This window comes from Dioscorea cayenensis, chromosome 10, assembly GCF_009730915.1.
Source record: "Dioscorea cayenensis subsp. rotundata cultivar TDr96_F1 chromosome 10, TDr96_F1_v2_PseudoChromosome.rev07_lg8_w22 25.fasta, whole genome shotgun sequence".
NCBI classification, from domain to species: Eukaryota; Viridiplantae; Streptophyta; class Magnoliopsida; order Dioscoreales; family Dioscoreaceae; genus Dioscorea; species Dioscorea cayenensis.
This window is the reverse complement of record NC_052480.1, coordinates 15,378,314-15,399,732: the sequence shown is the minus strand read 5'-3', so window position 1 is coordinate 15,399,732 and position 21,419 is coordinate 15,378,314. Positions and strand designations below refer to the sequence as shown.

Sequence of the window (21,419 nt, the reverse complement as noted above, 5' to 3'; positions counted from 1 at the left end):
AGTTGATTAACATCTTAAACCTGTGGTTATTATTTACTAATTCTCTGTACAGTCTTATATTGATAATGTTTTGCTTTGCTTGCAATTAAATGTTTTTGACACACAATCTAATTTAGTATGGACCATGTTATTCTTTTAGCCTACAGCCAGTGAAGGAAACTTGTGAGAAGCAAGTGCAGTTGTGGAAAGAGCTAATTCTTGATTATTGCAGAAATCAAAAATAGATTGAATCCCTCCCATGCTCATTGGCTATGCTTAATTATCAACTCACGTTGAAATGTTTACCATTGCAATTATGCATTAGCTCTTAATTTGATAATGTTTGTTTACTTATGCAGGAGAATTCATGAATAAAGATCGAGAGGGTTGAAGATGATGAGGTTGTGTAATTAAGTCAAAGAATATTTTGTAATTAAAGTAAACAGTAAAACTCTTTACATTTTGTTATTAATCAAAATACAGTGAACTTAAATTCATTGCTTGTCAATAAAAGTCAGATTCATGCTTATTTACAAGTTATACAGATTTATTTATTATTAGTAAAAAAATAAATTAAAATTTAATTTAATTAATGAATAAATTTAGAAGTTGTTATAACCGCCTTTAAAAATATGAACATGTAAAAAATTAAGTATTATAACTACTTCTAAAATTTTTGATAAATAATAAAAATTATTAGCTATAGAGGCGGTTATAACCATCACTAAAAGATAAGAAATTATTAGTTACAGAGGTTACAACCGCCTCTAAAAGTATTGGGAAAGGTTAAGAAATAAAATTTTATTAATTATAAAGGTGATTATAATCAAGGTTAAGAAATAAAAAATTACTTTATAGATGATGTTATAACCACCTTTAAAATTATTGAGAAGAGTTAAAAAAAAAATATTATTGAGAAGAGTGAAAAGAAAAACCTATAGCTATAGAGGCAACTAAAACCGTAGGACATGAAAATCGCTTCAAAAACATTCTTTGATGTAGTGCTAGTCATTGATTTAGTTGATTCATTTTGCTTTGATTTGCCATGATGGGATAGAATCAAGCATTTTTAAACTTAAAGAATGAAATCCCTTAGAATGAATGTCTTCATTAAAAAAATGTTGGACACTTCAATCATACAAAGCTTATATTTCTTATTCTCTCTTAGAAATCGCAATTCGAAGAAATGAATACAAATGGCTACTCTTAATTAGAATTAGATAAAATGAAGCACTGAACAAGAGCAACAATCGAAGGAGACAACAATAACGTGATTCACACGAGATCACGCAACGCCGATGACAAAAGTAACAAGCACAATCAACACTCAACGAGAGATTTCAACCCCACATACAGAGAGAACATTTTCCCCTTTAAACAATCAGCCAGAGATGTTAATGGATTTGATCTCAGGCTTCTTAACCTCTTCCATGGGCACTGTCATGGTGAGCACCCCATTCTCCATGGTCGCCTTCACCTGATCAACCTTTGCATTTTCGGGCACCCTGAACCTCCTGAGGAACTTGCCGCTGCTCCACTCCACAAAGTGCCACTTATCATTCTTCTCCTCTAGCTCCTTGCTCCGCTCTCCGCTGATCTGCAGGACCCTCACTTCTTCCACTTTCACCTCCTCCTTCTTAAATCCCGGGAGGTCAGCCTTGAAGTCGTGTGCCTCGGGCGTCTCCTTCCAGTCGATGCGAGTGTTGGCAAAGGGGGCAGTGTCACTAACGAAGTTGGAGCGAGGCACAGACAGGGCATGGTTGAAGAAACCGGAGAAGCTGCTACCAAATGGATCCCACACATCAAGAGGGAATGGGTCGAAGACGCTGCCCCTGCGAATGATCGACATCTTCAACGAACAAGAAAAGGAGAGCTATAACAGAAACAAATGAATGCTAACGCTTAGCTTAGCGTGCAGGAGATTTAACTACACTACTTTAGTCACTGCTCTACCATGACCTTCAGAAGAGAATTTATCAATGTTTTGAAAACCGGACCGGAACGGCCGGTCGGACCGGAAAAACCGGGAACCGGCCCATAGCCCGATCCGGTTTTAGAATTAATGTTAACCAAATTTTGAACCGGTCAAACCCGGTGAACCGGCCGGTCGGACCAAAACCGGATGGAACCCGATTTTCAATTTTTTTTTTTTATTTTGTTTTATTTTTGTTTTGTTTTGTTTTTTTTTTGTAAGAAAGAACTTAGGGCATGAATTGGCTTTTTTTTTCTTGATTTCATTGTTTAAGAGGTATAGATCATTTAGGACTTATTTTATTTTGTACTTTTATTTTAATGGTAATGATGATCAAATATGAGAATTAAATTAATCATACTTAGTTCTAGTTTTGTTTTGAATTTTTTTGTTCATGCCTTGTCTCATCCTCACATAATTAGTAATTTAATTAGTGATTTAATTTATGTAGTTATCATCATCCATTTATGATTAATACATTAAGAAATAAAGGTTTAGGGAGTTGTATTTGTTGCTTTATCTAGATTAATTATTTGAATCTTCAACGATTTTGATAAAATCATAATGATATTAAAATAAATATTTAAGATAATTATGATTAAAATTATAATAAAGTTTGTTATTATATAATATATATATATTATATAATATTTAAAATAATTATTTATTTATGACGTCATCCGGTCCGACCAAAACGGGTCATCCGGTCGAACCAACTGACCCGTGACCCAAATATGAGACCGGTTCGCTATCCGGTCCGGTTTTAAAAACATTGGAATTTATATAGAGCTTGGGGCCATCACGCTCGTAGTTTCTGGAGTTGTCTATTGGGCTCCGAGAATCCTCTTTGACCATCCACACTATTCCCGAATAATCTTAGCAAAAGCCCGCACCATAGGTCTACATCTTCAGCAATCACATTCTCATTTAAATTCGCTTCGCTTGCCTTCGAGATTCTAGAGGAACAAAATCATCAACAGGACACGCATCTTAAAGTATTACTCATTATTCTGGAAACCATTTCCCATCACTGATTGGTCGATGGACAAATCCCTCTGGCTCTAATTGAAGAGGAAAGATTGTTCCGCGGCTTCCGCCATTGCTTCTTTTAAATGCAAGTTTTTCTTTCCATTTTTTAATGTTATTTTAATAAATTTAATTATCGTTTTAATTAGTTTAATTATTCATTGATGAAATTAATCTTTTAATTTATTATTAAATTTTGTAAATTCGTAATTAAATTATTAATCTAATAAGAAAAGCTCTCTCTTATCACTTTCATATTACTTTTTATGTTATTTTTATTATTTTAACTATCTTATTAATTAGTTTAATTGTTAATTATTTATTCAATTAATTATTTAATTTATTACTAAATTTATTAAATCAATTATTACATGTTGCATTTTTTTCAAATTTAATTACTAACCCAATAAAAGCTCCTTATCATTATTCATAGACATAGAAAGTATATTAATAAGTAGGAATTAAAAAAAGATGAATATACAATAGGAACTCGAATTTTAAAAGCCTCCTAACAACTAGTGTTTTTGCCTTTTGATTGCTTAATCTCCTGTTCATCCAATTCAATAAATAATAATTTAATCTAAAGCATAACCTTTTTTCCCTAAACATCCAATTTAAGTAGGTATTATTCATTTAAACATGCAAGATTTCATTCAAACCAAAGCATCCATGAGTCTACTTTGACAATAGCTATGGATTAATAAATGCTTTGTTAAAGAATAGGTATGAACATTAACAATCAAAGCTGTCAAACCCCGAACCTGGCTCGCTAGGCCCAATGCACTGACAAACGACCGCACACTTATAAGGCCAAAACCAAGTAGACATACAAGGCCTCAAAACATGATCCAAACAGAAAAAAAAATCAGACTGAGTGTTTACAAAAACAAAACAACTTATTCAATCAAAACTTAGGCCCACACATAAAAAAGTACTTATTACAAGCTAATTATTCTGCGAAAAGCCCAACGATCCTTGCTAAGTTTTGCACCACTCAACCCTACTCCGAAACCAAGTAGACATACAAGGCCTCAAAACATACAAAATGTAACATAATGACATGAATATCAAAATGAACCCATAAATCAGAAATAATTCAAAACAGATTTAATTTACCAAAATAACGAGCATATAAGTCCCCCAAACAACTAATGCCAAAACAAAACATCATAACTCATTTATTTAAACTCGGTGACCCGAGTCGGATTTCAAAACTCATAAGTTTACTACCGGTGACCTGAGCCAGAATATCATAAACCGTTATTTTTCACCGACGGAACGGTGCGAAACTATAGTTTCTATGTTAGAAGTACGTGTCGACATGGCCAATGTTTAACCCCCAGTGACAGGGTTATTGCATTGTTAATTGGGGGCTACGAATTTCTATACAAAAATATATCGGTACATCCACAATTATTGTCAACACAAAAATACTAGAATTCAGTGATTCTGTTTTTTTTTAACAAAAATATTTCCAAATATGTCAACAATAACACATTTAGAAAAACCATAAATAATTGCCAAAGTTATAAATATATATATATATATATAACAAGTAACCAAGAATTCAATAGAGATAACTTACTGAAACATAATATATAAAAATTTACTAAATAATTAAATTAGTACATAAATCAAATGTAAATAGCTGTCAGAACAAAATAAGCATCTTGAATCATCAAACAATCCAGAAATTTTCACATTCTTAAATAAATTCTAAAAATAAAGTAATACTCAGTATTAACCAAAAGGTAATTCCAAAATCAATGTTAGTTAAGTATTTCAAGATGTTACTATAGCAGGGTACTATAGAAAACAATGTAGCAAAGATACTGTAGCAGCACTGTTTACAGCCGGCCGAGAAAACAGGAAAACAAAGAATCCACTCGGGCGTGTGGAAATTCCACACGCCAGTGTGACAAATCCACAAGGGCGCCCACATAAGCATGTGGATTCCCGATTCCAGCCCTTTAAAAGCCGATTTCAGCATTCTTTTCTCCATCTTTTTTCCAACTTGAGAGAGGGTAGCGGCTAGGGTTTGGAGGGATATTGGCTAGGGCTTTGGAGAGGTTTTACGGCTCTGACATCGTGCGCCGTTTGGAAGAAGGTTAGTGGGAGAACTTTCATCGGTACCGATCCGGCGAGGTGTATCCAAGGCAGGACAAAGGGACCCTTGTGACGAGTAGAGGACTCTCCACAAGACCATCGCCACGACTAACGAGGGGGTTTTCTATGGATGCTTTGTTTTTACATTTGATTTCATTGATTGTATCTAGCTCCATGGAGAGCTAAACCCCTAGTGGGTACTTGGGTATTTGTGAACCCTAGGATGTATTCGTTTTATTGAATCTCCTTATTATGCTTTCAATTAATTGATGTTTATTGTGAGTTCCAATCTTGTATGCTTGATTGTATGAATACTCTCCTAGAGTGGCACCAGGGTTGAGAGTTCTTCTTGGTAACTCTTGTAAGTGAGTGACACACCATGAGAGTTAGACAAAGCTAGATTGGAGAGGGTTGAAAGGGTGAGTCGAGAGGTCACGGAGCGTCCCCTTTCCCCTCCGGTATGATCTATCCTACCTCCATGTTCCAAGAGTTCTTTGCGATCATAGTAGAGTGAATAGGCTAAGGGATGACCTTCCATTGGGGCTTAGTTGCGAGTGCAACGGAGTGAAGCATTGAAGTGATTTTAGCATCTAGGGCTTAATTGTGGCTAGAGATCTTTCGCCTGGACCAAAGGGTTAGGTCTATACATAGAAATAGGATTTATCATTTGGAGTCCCTAAAGCGCATTGCAATTCTATACGAGTGCGAGATGTTGAGATTGTTCGATTTCTCCAACGGGACATGTATAGAGTTATCCATGGTTGATCTTAGATTTGGGACTATGCAATTAAGGATTTTCACGACTCACTATTACATTAATTAAGAAGCATAATAGAGGTTTCTTGCACTTGAAACGATTGTCATAGGTGGAACAATACCCGGGTACCCCATCTTTATCGATTGCCTTACCTTCTCCTTTACTTGTGCTCTCTTTCTTGTTGTTTTTTACTCTTGAGAATTGAATCTTGTCACACATATCACTATTCATCTTCCACATTAGTTAAAATACACTTTAAGTGTCTTTATTCCCTACTCTCTGTGGATACGATACCCACTCATCTGGGATTATTCCTTCGACACCCATGCACTTGCTGTGTACATGCATATTCGTACGTGTTAGAGCTCCTCTCGTGCCTTGGTCTTTAAATTGAACAAGAACTCCCAACATTGTGTCTTTTTTGCCTATCTTTGCTTCCTTTTTACTCTTCAAGGCATTTACCACCTAATTGCACAAAAGCACACCAAATACACAATATGAGACATAAACCATGGTAAAAATGATGCTCAATTCATGTAAAACATATAGAAAAATATTCCTACTCAAGCACTTATCAAACTCCTCCACACTTAAGCCTTTGGTTGTCCTCAAGAAAAATTAAACATTAAACTCATGGAAAGAAAAGAGAAGTGCTTGGCCTTAGGTTCACCAAGAGGGTACAAGAATAAAATTCTAAAGTTATGGAGAGAATAAAATACTAGATAAAACAATCAATGCTCTAGCAAACAATCCAATAAAATATGAAAGTGATAAAGTCCGAATGTGTGTGTGTGTGTGAAAATCTCAACTCATGTCAACACTATGTCCACTACTAAGTTCTTATTAACACGGGACTTATTTATAAACAAAAAGAATAGGTATTAGCTTCACACAATTCTCTAAGGTAACCCTTTCCCAAGATGCCTACCGAGTGGTTTTCACACTTTCGAGATGGTAGCTCTTTCTACCAAGGGTAGTAGCTTTCACACATCCCATGAGATAGCCCTTTCTCTAATTAGGGCATAACAAGTATCCGACTTATGAGAGTAGCTACATACATCATGAGTGGCAGCTCTTTCCACCTCCTATGTACAAACAACAAACAATTTCCAATTTTTTTTTAAAGTAAAACTAGCACACTAAAGTCCCAAAAATAATGAACTAGAGGCTTTATAGGTCTAATGAGTGAGAAAAGTGCATAAAGAGCAATCAGACAAAAATATTCAATGAAATTGGATGAAAACTAGAGCATGATAAAATCCAATGTTTTCAACCTCCAAAAGCTAAGAATTAAACTCTTAACCCTAAGGTAAACCTTCATTGGCAAAAAGAGCATGCTCATGAAAACACATGTAAAAGTAATGTATAAGGTGAACCCTCCCCCACACTTAAGATGTACATTGCCCTCAATGTACACATGGAAGAAAAATAAAGATAGCATCCATGGAAGTAAAATATGTGTGGGAATGTAATTAAAACAATACTCCCCTGAACTCCTCATTAAACGTTTGGTGAAGTCTAACCATGGGTGTGTTGTATGGGTTATGAAGCTCACACTACCATGTGACAATATCACATAATCGTGTCTATGACTAAAACATCATCAACATCACTCTTAAGGCCATCTGCACAGAATATAAGAGGTTTAGTGAAGCTCAACAAAATAGAAAAGGAAATACGAGTTCATACAAATAAAACAATAAAGCACATACTCGCAACACAAAATAAAAACATGAAGATAACTCTCAGAAAGCAAAGCCTTTTTGAGTACAAAAGTCCACAAAAAACTAACAGAAGAAAGAAAAGAATAAAGAAGATAAAATAAAGGTCTTATGAGTGTGATGCCTCAAGCGTCGGCATCTGGTGCTGGTGTTCGTACTGCCATGGGTGCTGATGAGAAAGCAGATGAGACCTTCTCATCAAGGGTCTGCTAAAGGCGATCAAGTCACTCCAAAATCCGCGCTTGGTTCTCAATGATGGTAGCCAGGATAGCCTCAAGTCGAGACATACACTCATGAACTCAAGTGGAAGATGACTCAGGATCTGTTGATGCTACCAGTGTTACCTCGGTGATCCTAGGGTTAGTTGCAGGTGGTGTCTCAATAGATCGGTCATGTGAAGTGAGCCTGTACCATCTCCATGACCTGTCACAGACTGGCTGAGAATAGCATGAATATACCTGTGCACCGGTCATGTCAATAGAGAGGCCTTCGACTAGCCCGGGACATACTGGTGGCCACCGGATAAATCATGAAAAACCTATCCTGGAGCGAGATCATAAGGGTAATCGGTAGGCAGCTTTGTGTACTCAACAGTGTTAACAAAATCCTGATTGTACAAGTCAAGTAACACTAAGAACTGTGTCAGAGACATCCTGTGTGGCTGACCGAAGGCTCAAAAATGAATGCCATGGTACGGTCGAAGAAAAATGAGGCAAGAACCTCTAAAGTAATATCTCGCCGGATGGGCTCCTAAATAGAGAATAGTCGGTCCCAACCTTCCACACTAATAAGATCTCGGACATCATCAACAAGACCAACCTCCTCTAGTGCATCCTAGTCAATGCAACGCGACTATTGAATCTTAAAGTGTTGGAAACGCTTGAACCTCTACTGATGAATAGGGTTAGGAAACTCAACTTTCGGTGGTGGGGTCAGCTTCCTATCATGGCGAGGACATTTTTTAGCCAATCTCTTGGTCAGTGGTACTATATCTGCGGAGAAAACAATGAAAAATATTAGTTTTACATAAATACGATGTAAACCGGGCACCATGCGCGCAAGGGCAGTAAGCCGAGTTAGAAACAGGGTTGTTTGCCCTCTCTCCCAGCCTACGTGGGCTAGTGGGCACATGGCTGGAAGTTACCCAAGTCCACACGGTTGCATGGCCTGGGCAGAGCGCGCAGGCACGGGCCACGCTCACTCGGCCACGCGGGGTCGCGGCAGGGGCGAGCGCGCAGGCACGAGCCACGCACCAGAGCATGCCCAGCCATGCGGATGTGTGGCTGGGCTGAGAGCACAGCCTGGCAGGCCCCGCACCCATTCACACTTAGCCAGGCGGGCACGTGGCTAGGGCAGGCGCACGTCCAAGAGGGCCACACGCCCGTGCGGTCCAGCCATGCAACCTTGTGGTCCGGTTGGCCACGCGCGGCCAGCCACATGGGTACATTGGCGCCCAACCTTGGCCAAATCGACCAAGGTCGTGAAAATCCAAAGATACACAGTCCCAAACCTAAGGTCAACCATGACTAACCCTTATACTATGCCCCATCGGAAAGGGATACTCTCGACGCTTCACATTGTGTAGAGTTGCTTGAAGCACTGGGATTCCAAGTGATAACCCTATTCCCTAATATAGATCTAATCCTTTGGTCCATATGAAAGACCCATAGTCACGATTAAGACCTAACACTAAAGATTACTTCAACACTTCACTCTATTGCTCATGCAATTAAGCCCTAGTCGAGTTTGTCTCTTAGAACTTCACATTATCATGACTACAAAGAACTCTTGGAATGTGGATGTAAGATAAATCACATCGGAAGAAAAATGGGACGTTCCACTACTTCTCGACTCACCCTCTCGACCCTTTGCAACCTTGCTTTGTCTAACCCTAATAAACTGTCACTAATTCTGACACACTCCTTACAGGTGTGTACCACAAGTGCATGGGTTGTCGAAGTAATAAAGTACCCTGGTGAGTGGGTAGTCATATCCATAGGGAATAGTTGTTAAGAAGTAAGTAGTAATGTAATAGGAATAAAGAGAGGTAATCGATAGAAAAATGGGGCACTCGGACATTGCTCACCCTAGGACTATTGTTTCAAGTGGAAGACTAATCATTATGCCTCCTAACTAATGTTTAACTAGTCATGGAAATCCGAAGATACATGGTCCCAAACCTAAGGTCAACCGTGACTAACCCTTACACTATGCCCCGGTGAAAGGGATACTCTCGACGACTCACACTGTCTAGGGTTTCTTGAAGCTCTAGGGATTCCAAGCAATAAACCCTATTCCCTAATATAGATTTAACCCTTTGGTCCAGGCGAAAGACCCTTAGTCACGATTAAGCCCCAGCACTAAGGATTACTTCAACACTTCACTTTATTACTCATGCAAGTAAGCCACAATGGAGTTTGTCTCTTAGTACTTTACTCTATTATGACTGCAAAGAACTCTTGGAGCGTGGAGGTAGGATAAATCACATCAGAAGGAAAATGGGACGTTTCACTACCTCTCGACTTACCCTCTCGACCCTCTTCAACCTTACTTCGTCTAACCCTAATGAAGTGTCACTCATTTACAAGGATTACCAAGATAGATTCTCAGCCCTAGTGTCACTCTAAGGGAAAATCAATTCAACAAGCATTCAATGTTAAAATTCAATTAAAACATCAATTAAAGAAGCATAATAAAAGTCAATAAAACAAAATCATCCTAGGGTTTACAAGTCCAAGCACCCACTAGGGGTTTAGCTCTCCATGGAGCAATACACAATCAACAATGAAATAAAAAAAAAATGCATGCAATCCATAGATAAAACCACCTTGTGTTCTGTATCGATGGTCTTGCGGAGCCGCCACATCTTCTCCAAAGGTTCACTTCTTAAACCTAGGGCAGACCTTGCCGAATCCATACAGACAAAAGCTCCCACAATAGTTTTCCTCCAAAGGAACTTAATGTCAAATGCCATAGAACCACTCCTCGAACCAAGTAAATGCCTCTTCAAACCCTAGCCACGAGTGCCTCCAAAGATGGGCAAACGATAAGAAGGAGATCCCTAAATAAAACTCTCATAGTGGTATTTATAGGGCTGGAATCAGGCATCCACATGGGCGTGTGGAATTTCCACATGGCCATGTGGATTTCCAGGTCTTCATTACCTAAGTGCTATGAATAGTAACAACTACAGTGATTTTGCTATATTGCTTTGCTATTGTAAACTGCTACAGTACTTTGCTGGAATGCTCCCGAATCCACTCTTTTCATCAAGGCTAGATGAATGGGCACATATCCATATGGTAGATTGCATCATGTCTTCAATGAAACCACCTTAATAAAGCTCTTGATAATATTGCATAAGTTGGAACATGTGAGTGTGACTGCCTTTGTGCACCTCCACTTTGTGTATTAACTTGAGCACAATGGAGGTTGGCACACATCTACATGTCTTTGAGAATAACTCATGTCTTCACCTTTATTCAATCCAAGAACTTCATCAACCATTAAGTCTGCAATCTACTTTTGCTAACTTTCTTCCAAACTTGTCTCCACAACCCTAAATGCACAAAAGAACACAAATACACATGAATGAGCTATAAAATCTGATAAAAGTAATGCTCAATGTAAGAAAAGAATATTTCATATTACTTATACACAAACACTTATCACATTCACAAGGATTACCAAGATAGATTCTCAACCCTAGTGTCACTCTACGGAAAAATCAATTCAATAATCATTCAAGGTTGAAACTCATTTAAAACATCAATTAAATGAACATAATAATAGTCAATGAAATAAAATCATCTTAGGGTTTACAAGTCCAAGCACCCATTAGGGGTTTAGCTCTCCAAGGAGCTATAGATAATCAATAATAAAATCAAAAGTAAATACATGCAATCTATAGATAAAACCCCCTTGTAGTCTATATTCATGGTCTTGCAGAGCCTCCTCGCTTTCTCCAAAGGTTCTCTTGTCAAACCTAGGGTACACCTCGCGGAATCGATGCCAACAAAAGCTCACCCAATAGCTCTCTTCCAAAGGAACTCGATATCGAATGCCTCTCCAAACCCTAGCCGCGAGCGCCTCTAAAGATGGGCAAAAGATAGGAAGAAGATCTGCAAATAAAACTCTCAAAGCGGTATTTATAAGGCTAGAATCGGGCATCCACACGGCATTGTGGAATTTCCACACGGTTGTGCGGATTTCCTGGTCTTCATTGCCTACGCACTGTCAACAGTAACTGCTACAGTGATTTTATTACAGTAACTGCTATAATATTTCGCCATAATGCTCCCGAATCCACTTTTTTAATCGAGGCCACATGAATGGGCACACATCTATGCGGTAGATCGTGTTGCGTCTTTAATGAAACCACATTGGCAAAGCTCTTGATAATATTGCACAAGTCAGAATATGTAAGTGTGACTTCCTTTGTTCCCAGGGGCGGAGGGAGAGGGGGGCGGCCGCCCCCCCTGTTACCGGTGGACCCCTCTTCCCCCCTTTCTCCCTTTTACTCAGGGACAGAGGAAGAGGGGTGGCCGTCCCCCTCTTCCCAGCGAACTTCTGCCCCCTCTCCCTTCTCTTTCTCTCTCTCTCTCTCTCGAGTTTTATTTTTATTTTAAAAAATCAAATTTATACAAATTAATCCTTATTATCTAAAATATAATAATTTTAAAAAAATATATTTACAAAAATTTATTCTTTAATCTATTACTTTATCTAGATATCTGTTTCCCTCTCTCGAGTTTTATTTTTATTTAAAAAAAATCAAATTTTATACAAATTAATCCTTATTATCTAAAACATAATAATTTTTTAAAAATATATTTACAAAAATTTATTCTTTAATCTATTACTTTATCTATATATATATATATATTTTAAAATCTATGTTTTAGTTTTTGATTTTCACAAATTAATTTATATAATATATAAACTTATATTTTTAAGTAGATTTTTTTACAAAATTTATTATTTAACAACTAATTTTTATAATTTAGACTATAATTAACTTATAAATAAAATTTAAAATATACAAAAATTTATTAATTGAATTTTAAAAAAAAAAATTCGTCCCCCTACTTTATAGTTTCTGGCTCCGCCACTGTTTGTTCCCCTGCACTTTATACATTCACTTGAGAATAATGGAGGTTGGCACACACCCATATATTATTGCAAAAGGGCTCTCAACTTTTTTCCCCCAAAATCGGCTAAAAATTGTATACCCTAAGACCTCTTTAAGATTTATATTTATACTAGCCAGACCCAACCATTACATGGGCAAGTACACTGGCATATACCTTGCCTGTGTAACTCCCAAGAGATATCCTAAAAACCCTAAAACTTGATGTACATAGGTTGTTGTACATGGCTGTGTTCTTCTAACTCTGGCCATGTATCTCCGAGAAATTCTTCTTCTTCAGCTCATTAGTTACACGTCCATTCAACCGTTCCTCTGCCTATGCTCTTACTTGGGATATGCTCTATTCTCATTCAAATGTACACGGTATGTACTTGGTTTACATGAGCGTGTTCCTCTTAGTAAGATGTGATCGAGAGTCTTGTAGTTGATTTGGTATAATGCTCGAGCATTTGCTTCTATCAAGATGTACATGGGCCAGTACACAGCATGTACCCTAGCCGTGTATTCCACTGTTTGCTTATTTAAGCACCAAAATACTCCAGAATTGCTCCGCTTAGCTCTTGTTGTACTTCCTTTAACCTGTGGAACAAAGTGAACAAATAAGTACCAGTTATTTGTATAAACAAAGCCCATAATAGTCGATTAAGTGCTAAACAACATAGATCAATTACGTATAAAATAACACTTACCATGCCCAAGTTTTATCTCTTTCTTTGGACGATCATGGAGGTCAAGACCAGACTTTACCATACCTTCTGGGGAGACCAAGATAGAGTTGAAGCCACATTTGATAAGTGAAGCTAGCCAACCAAAGGAGTTCTTTAAGTCCAATTGAGAAGATTTTGCAAGAAAAAGGGAGCATGATTTGTTATCATTTTGTAACTTTTTTGTTTCTCATTTGTATGAACTCATGAGGGGCTAACTGTTTTATGGTGCCCTAGCTATGAACCTTGTTGTTTAGTGTACTTTTTGACAACACCCTTTGGGTGTTGTACCACAAGTGCACGGGTTTATCGAAGTAATAATACCCTAGTGAGTGGGTAGTCATTTCCATAGGTAATAGTGATAAAAAAACATAAAGGTTGCTATTTAACTAAGATGAAGATGAATCGATAGTGGTGTGAACAAAATCAATGCAAATAGAAACAAGTAAAGAAAAAGAAAGCCAAATAAATGATAGGAGAACCAATTGACAGAAAGAGAGGCACCCGAACATTTGCTCACCCTAGGACTATTGCTTCAAGTGCAAAACCAACTATTATGTCTCCTAATTGATGCTCAATGAGTCGTGAAAATCCTAAAATACACGGTCCCAAACCTAAGGTCAACCGTGACTAACCTTACACTATGCCTCGGTGATGAAATCGCTTAGTCTCGACACCTCACACTATGCAAAGTTGCTTAAAGTTCAATATTCATCTAACCCTTTGGTCTAGGTGAAAGACCCCTAGTCACAATTAAGCCCCAACACTAAAGATTACTTCAACGCTTCACTCTGTTGATTACATAACTAAGCCCCAACGGAGTTTCTCTCTTATCACTTCACCCTATTATGACCGCAAAGAACTCTTGGAACATGGAGGTAGGATAAATAACACCGAATGGGAAAGGGGACGTTCTGCTACCTCTTGACTCACCCTCTCGACCCTCTCCAATCTTGCTTTGTCTAACCCTCATGGTGTGTCACTTACTTACAAGGATTACCAATGAAGACTCTCAATCCTAGTGTTACTCTAAGCGAAAATCCATTCAACAAGCATTCAAGATTGGAACTTAATTAAAGACATCAATTAAAGAAACATAATAGAAAGGTCAATGAAACAATAACATCCTAGGGTTTACAAGCCCAAGCACCCACTAGGGGTTTATCTTTCCATGAAGCAAAATACAATCAATAATTATATCAAAAGTAAAAAATATGCAATCCATAAGTAAACCCCCTTGTTATTCCTGTCGATGGTCTTGTGTAGTAGCCTTGTCTTCTTCAAAGGTTCCCTCGTCAAGCCTAGGGCACACCTCGCTGAATCGATGCCGATGAAAGCTCCCCCAATAACTATCTTCCGTAGGAATGCGGTGTTGAAAAGCCTAGCCAAAGCCTCTCCAAACCCTAGCCACAAGCACCTCCAAAGATGGTGAAAAGATGGGCAAAATATGGGAAAAGATTCTCCAAACTAGCTAAAATTGAGACTTCAGTAAGGCTAGAATCGGGCATCCACACGGGCATGTGAAATTTTCGCACGCCCGTGTGAATCTGCAGGAATTGATTTTTTGCGACCTGTGAACAGTGAGTACTATAGTAACTTTTCTGCATTGATTTTCTACAGTAACCTGCTACAGTGCTCCGCCAAAATACTCCTGAATCCACAATTTTCACCGAGACCACATGAATAGGCACACATTCATGCGGTAGATTGCGTTGCATCTTCAACAAAAATCACATTTGACAATAATCTTGCGAGCCTTGCACATGTCAGAACACATGAGTGTGACTACCTTTGTGCCCCTCTAATTTGTATATTCACTCGAGCACAACGGAGTTTTGTACACACTCACGTGTCTTTTTTGAGCACAACTTGTGTCTTCACGTCTCTTCACTCCAAGATTTCATCAACAAAGTGCCTCCACAATCTACTTTGGTTTCTTTCTTCTCTACTTGTCTCCACAACCTTCCATACACAAAAGAACACAAATACACATGTATAAGCGATAAAATCTGAGAAAACTAATGCTCATTGTAAGAAAAGAATATTTTGTATTACTAATACACAAGCACTTATCACTTCTACTTACGTGCTTTTGATGATTATGGAGTTTTAATATGTTCTTATGTTAAATCTTGTGTTCTATAACTTGATGTGCTTGAATTAAATAGTTTTAGTTATGAAACTTGATGTGTGTCAATTATCGTAGTTGTAATTGCCTTGTGTGATGGCAAAACTTGACGTGTAAGAGATTCATAATTAAAATTGCAAAACTTGACATATTAGATATCCATAGATACAACATTGCTTGTGAGCACACATAAGAACCTTGAAATGTACCTGATAGTCCTTAAAAGTAAGTCAGTACACTAATGCACTTGGGAATTAGTCTAGGGTATTACTTCCCATTGATTGCACACTCTACCTATTTTTACCTATCCTTTTGTCCTTCTCTATTTTTTTCTCCTTTGTTTATTAACTTCTAATCTATTTCTGATTGACTAGAGATTAGAGGAAGAGTTAGTACTAGGAGTCCCAGTCCCTGAGACAACCCTACCCCTCATGGGGTACCACTGTATTACTTGTTACGATCTGTGCACTTGCAGAAAGTGTACATCAAGCTTTTTCCACCATTGCTGAAGGCTGGCAACTTTTAGAAAAATTTGGCTTCTAGTGATCTAGTCATTGTTTATTTTGTTCATTTTTGTAATTATCACTTTTCTTTTCTTTTCACCATTCTTTTTTACTTATCTTAATTTTCATATTTTATTTTGTTTTTGTTCCATATTGGTTCTTTTTATTCTTGGAAGGTCTCAGTGGAGGAATTACCAGTAACCCTACATCATTATTCATCTTCTTCAAGTAATTTCTTGCTTGATATCTCTCAATTGGAACCAAACTGGATGAAATTATTGTCACATGTTACTCAACATAATCACATTGAGGGAAATATTGACCCTTACAATGATGAATTTAGTTTGGAAAATGTTGTATCCAATTTCCATGAATAGACAAAGCAGTGGATTTTTTCTATAAGCATAGAAATGGAGCAATATGAAGAGAAACTGTGCAATGAATTGAATATTGAACACTTAATGTCAGTTTATATGGGTATGAATAGCTGTGTCCAACGAAAGGAAATTAACGCCATCAAAAACACAAGGAATCAAGCTGTTGTTGGTATGGAATCAGATATTCATCTAGTGTAGAATGACATAGATTCTATTGTTTGGGGAATTAATGCAGTGGCAGAATTTCTATCATCTGATTCGGAAAAATTGAAACCTTCAGTAAAAGAAGCCCCAAAAATAGAATTGAAAAACTTTCATGTACACTTGGAGTGTGTGTTTTTGGGGGAGAATTCCAAGCTGCTGGTTATGATATCTTCAACTTTGGAAGCAACCCAAAAGGAGAAATTGTTAGGATTCCTCCGAAAGCATAAAAGAGTGATCGGATGGAAAATCTCTGACATTAAAGGTATCAACCTATCCTTTTGCACCCATAAAATCATGATGGAGGATAACATTAAGTCAAAAGTTCAACCACAAAGGAGACTCAATCCAAACATGATGGACTTAGTGAAAAGTGAAGTGAAAAAGCTTATGGATGCTGGGGTAATTACTCAATTTTAGACAGCTCATGGGTTAGCCCTGTCTAGGTGGTACCTGATAAGTGCTTGAGTGAACATGTTTTTATATGTGTTTTACATGCATTGGGCATCATTTTATATATGGTTTATGTCTCATATCATGTGTTGGGTGTTCTTTTATGCATATAGGTTGTACATACCGTGAAGGAGTAAAAAGGAGCAAAGATAGGTTGTAAAGACACAAGGTTGGGAGTTCTTGTGCGAGTTAAGGATGAAGTCACAAGAGGAGTTCGTGTATGAGGAGATGTGTGCCAACTTCCATGGTTATGCAAGCCAATTCACTAGTTGGAAGGGCACAAAGGTAGTCATGTCTCCTTATTCCTACTCTTTATAAAGATTTCAAGACATTTCAAGACGCGTCGATGAAGAAAAGTGACACGTCCGAATATGCGTGTAAACCGCAAGTGTACGGGTGTCGAAGTAATAATTACCCCGGTGAGTGGGTAGTCGAATCCACAGAGAACGGAAGTATTAGTAATAACCACTTCTCAATTATCTAGTCGGAATCAATTAATATGATGAAGTGAACTAATTGCAAGCAAAGCAAACGAGTACGCAAGAAATAAAGTAGAAGAGTCTCAATCACTAAGGATGAGGTATTCGGGCAATGATCCCCCTAAGATCTTCCTTGAAGCTCAAGATTCACTAAATGCTCTAGAATCGAGTCTAATGAGTCGAGGTAATCCAACGATAACCAATCCTTGTCTCCAAGCAAAAGGCACTAGTCCCCTACAAGGTCCCGGTGGAGAAATCGACCAATCTCAACACTTCACACCCTATATGACCGCATTATGCTATAAGGAAACCTAAGAGTGAAACCGATTCCTAAATGTAGATCCAACCCTAATTCCCGGCGAAGGATCCTAACCCCCTACAAGGTCCCGGCGGAGAAATCGAGCAATCTCACGCCTCACACCAAATATGGTTGCAAAGAGAATATGGAATACGGAGATAGGAAACACTCAATCGAAGGGGAAAGGGGACACTCCTCCATCTCAAGGCTCACCCTCTCAACCCTCTTTAATCTTGGAAATCTAACTCTAATGGAGACCTCTCACATCAAAGTATTAAATCATGCAATGTAAATCAACCACAAGGATTAATAACACTAACAAGCAATTAAATCACAAGATTAAAACTCAAGACAACTCGGATTAACTAGAAGCATTAAGAGAATCAATTCAAAATATAAATCTTAGGGTTCACATGCCCAAATACCCACTAGGGTTTAGCCCTCCATGGGCCTAGTTACAAAACAATAATGGATACAATGAAAAGCAATAAAACCCATAGAGAAAAACCCCCTCGAATTCGCGCGGATTGGCCTTGATTGGTAGTTCTACGTCTTGAAGGGTTCCTCTCCGAAGCTAGGTCGCCAATGGCTCCCCAAGATGCTATGACGTCGAAGGAACCTATCAAAGTTGGTGAAGAACTCCCTCTCAATTGGCGAAGACCTTCTCCTCAAACCCTAGCCGCCTCTCTCTCAATGTCTATGCTCAAAGCTCCGCCAAAAAGTCCCTTTAGAATCGGCCAAAAGGTGTATTTATAGCCTCACAACGCGTCTGTCACGTGCCCCCACGCGCCCGCATGGATTTTCCATGCGCCCACGTGGGCTGCAGGAATTCTGCTACAGTGATTCTGCTACAGTGATTTCCACACGATCGGGCACACGATCATATGGTAGGCTATACGGCTTTTCCTTCATCAATGCGTCTTGAAAGATCTTGAAATCTTTACAAAGAGGAGGAATGTGGAGACATGGCTGCCTTTGTGCCCTTCCATTAATAACTTGGCTTGCAAAACTATGGAAGTTGGCACACATCTCCTCATACACGAACTCCTCTTGTGTCTTCCAACTTGATTTGTACAAGAACTCCCAATATTATGCCATGATAGCCTATCTTCGCTCCCTTTTGAAATCCTAATGCCTTCACAACCTATATGCATAAAAGAACACCCAATACACGAAATGAGACATAAACTGAATAAAATATGATGCTCAATGTATGTAAAACATGCATAAAAACATGTTCACTCAAGCACTTATCAAAAAGCCTTATAGCCTACCACACGATCGTGTACCCGATTGTGTGGCCTCAAGAGGAGAATGTTTGTCATCGAGTTTGTGGAAATTGTTGTAGCAAAATTACTGTTCACGCGCCCGCATGGAAATTCCTGCAGCCCATGCGGGCGCGTGGAAAATCCACATGGGCGCTTGGGGGCACGTGACAGACGCAATTTGGAGCTTATAAATAGCCTTTTTGCCCCAATCTTTATCATCTTTTGTGGGACCATTAAGGGGTGAAACGGCTAGTGATGAGTGTCTAAATATAGGTGTTTTCATATATATATCGTATTCACTTTGCATGTATTTTGTGAGGTTTGATGCCCGTTTTGCGCTTAATCGTTTACTATTTGCTTTGTAGGGCATAGGAAAGCCATGGAGAACAAGAAGATATCTTTTAGGCGAAAAGAGAAGAAAACAATAATTTCATACCACCCCCATACTACCCAGTATAGGGGCCGTATGCACTGTAGCAGCGGAATGATTTGAAGATGTCTGCCCAGATTTCCATACCACCCAGTATGAGGGCCGTATGGAGGCCATATGGACCCCATATGCACCCCGTATGGAGCGCGAATCTAGGTTATTTGAGTGCCTTATGACCCCCATAGGACCCCTATACGACCTGTATGCCATGAGGGGTATATAAGCTGACTTTTAGGGCAGAACAAGGGGACTTTTTCTGGACATATTTTGAGAGACCACTTGAGAGGCTTTGGGCAACCTTGGGAAGGAGAAGAAAGGCAAGGAAGCTAGAAGATCATTCAAGGCCAAGGTCCAAGACTCTCAAGGCAAGAAGGCAACATCATTCAAGTGCAGATCTACCATGATTTGAAGGAAGGAGACCCGCGGCTAAAAGAAGCATCATTTGGCACTCCTTTGGCGGGGGAAGCATCATTCGGCATATTCTTTACCTCCTCCTCCACTATTTCATCTAGGGAGTGTCATTTATGCTTTTGTTTCATGCTTTGCTTGATTGTATTGTTTGTTGTGGGATGATGACACACTAGACCCCCAAGGCCACCGGGTGTTGTTGAACCTTGGGGGGTTTTATCATGTATTTTGGATGATTACTTGTTAATTCCATGCTTGGGTAATTTTGAGATTTAATCCATTGTTTTCATGCTAAGTGCTAGACTAAGGAGAAATTCGTAGCTCTTTTATGAGTGATGCATGTAGATGTGACTTGCTCGCATGTATTAGATCTTGAATGGATTATAAGGGGATACTTGTATCATCATGCCGAGAAATTGGGTGTTGGTAGCCCTCCATGTTAGGTTAAGAAAAAGAAGAGTAGGTTTACTCCTATTTTAGATTTCCTTGTACTTAATGCAATCATAGGAATGTGGATTTGGAAGAAATTCCTATATATGTTCGTATGGGATTAGTGTTCAATCGCCGAAAAATTGGGGTTGTTCTAATCTAGAAATCTCTTGGTCTATTTTACCCTTGCATCTTTTCATCATCATCCATGTTCCATGATAACCCCTCAAGGGGATCCACATCCATAGGCCTTTGCATTACATAGATTCTCTTGCTTGCTCATTGCTTGTTCTCTCTAATTTGTCAGTAATCTCGTTTTAGTTTTAATTGTACTTAGTAGAGTAAAATCCATCACTTGAGATCTTAGGCTAGATAATAGTTCGAGAAGGAGTAATAGGAGATCCTTAGCCCCATGGAATACGATCCTTGTGTCTTCGCACGAGGTATTACTTGGCGATCCCATACACTTGCAGGGAAGCAATCAGCTAGGGTTTGGAGAGGAGGTCTTTGCGGCTTTGGAGGTGCTTCATCACCAACTTTGATCAATTTCTCCTCCATCATAGCATAAAGGAAGCCATCGGTGAACCTAGCTTCGGAGTGGGTCCTTCAAGACGTCGAAGCACTCCATCAAGGCCATCAGTTCATATATAAGGGGGTTTATTTTTATGGTTTTTATGTACTTTTATTCATTGATGGTGTGTTCTGTACATTGCTCCATAGAGAGCTAGAACCCTTGAGGGTATTTGGGCTTGTGAACCCTAGGATTCTCATCTTTGTGGATTTGCTTTGTGTTTTTATTTATCCGAGTTTGATTAAGTTTCAGTCTTGATTATTTAATGCTTTCTTGCCTTATTGATCTTATGGTTATTTGGTTTGCATGATTTTTTGCCTTGGTGGGAGAGAGATTTCCATTAGGGTTAGAACCTCAAGATTGAAGAGGGTTGAGAGGGTGAGTCATGAGATAGTGAAGTATCCCCTTTCCCCTCCGATTGGTGTATTCTATTTTCATTCCCTAGACTCTATGCGACCAT

At 38.6% G+C, this 21,419-nt stretch overlaps 1 protein-coding gene across 1 annotated transcript; it reads right to left on the bottom strand.

Moving 5' to 3' along the window:
- Positions 1-1,360: 1,360 nt before the first annotated feature.
- Positions 1,361-1,828, bottom strand: LOC120270822 (16.9 kDa class I heat shock protein 2-like). The gene has a single exon (XM_039277887.1). The coding sequence runs from the start codon at positions 1,826-1,828 to the stop codon at positions 1,361-1,363; it is 468 nt and encodes a 155-aa protein (XP_039133821.1).
- Positions 1,829-21,419: the final 19,591 nt, after the last annotated feature.

Excerpts from the sequence above, each read along its gene's own strand:
- LOC120270822 (XM_039277887.1), bottom strand. The coding sequence starts at position 1,828 with ATGTCGATCATTCGCAGGGGCAGCGTCTTCGACCCATTCCCTCTTGAT.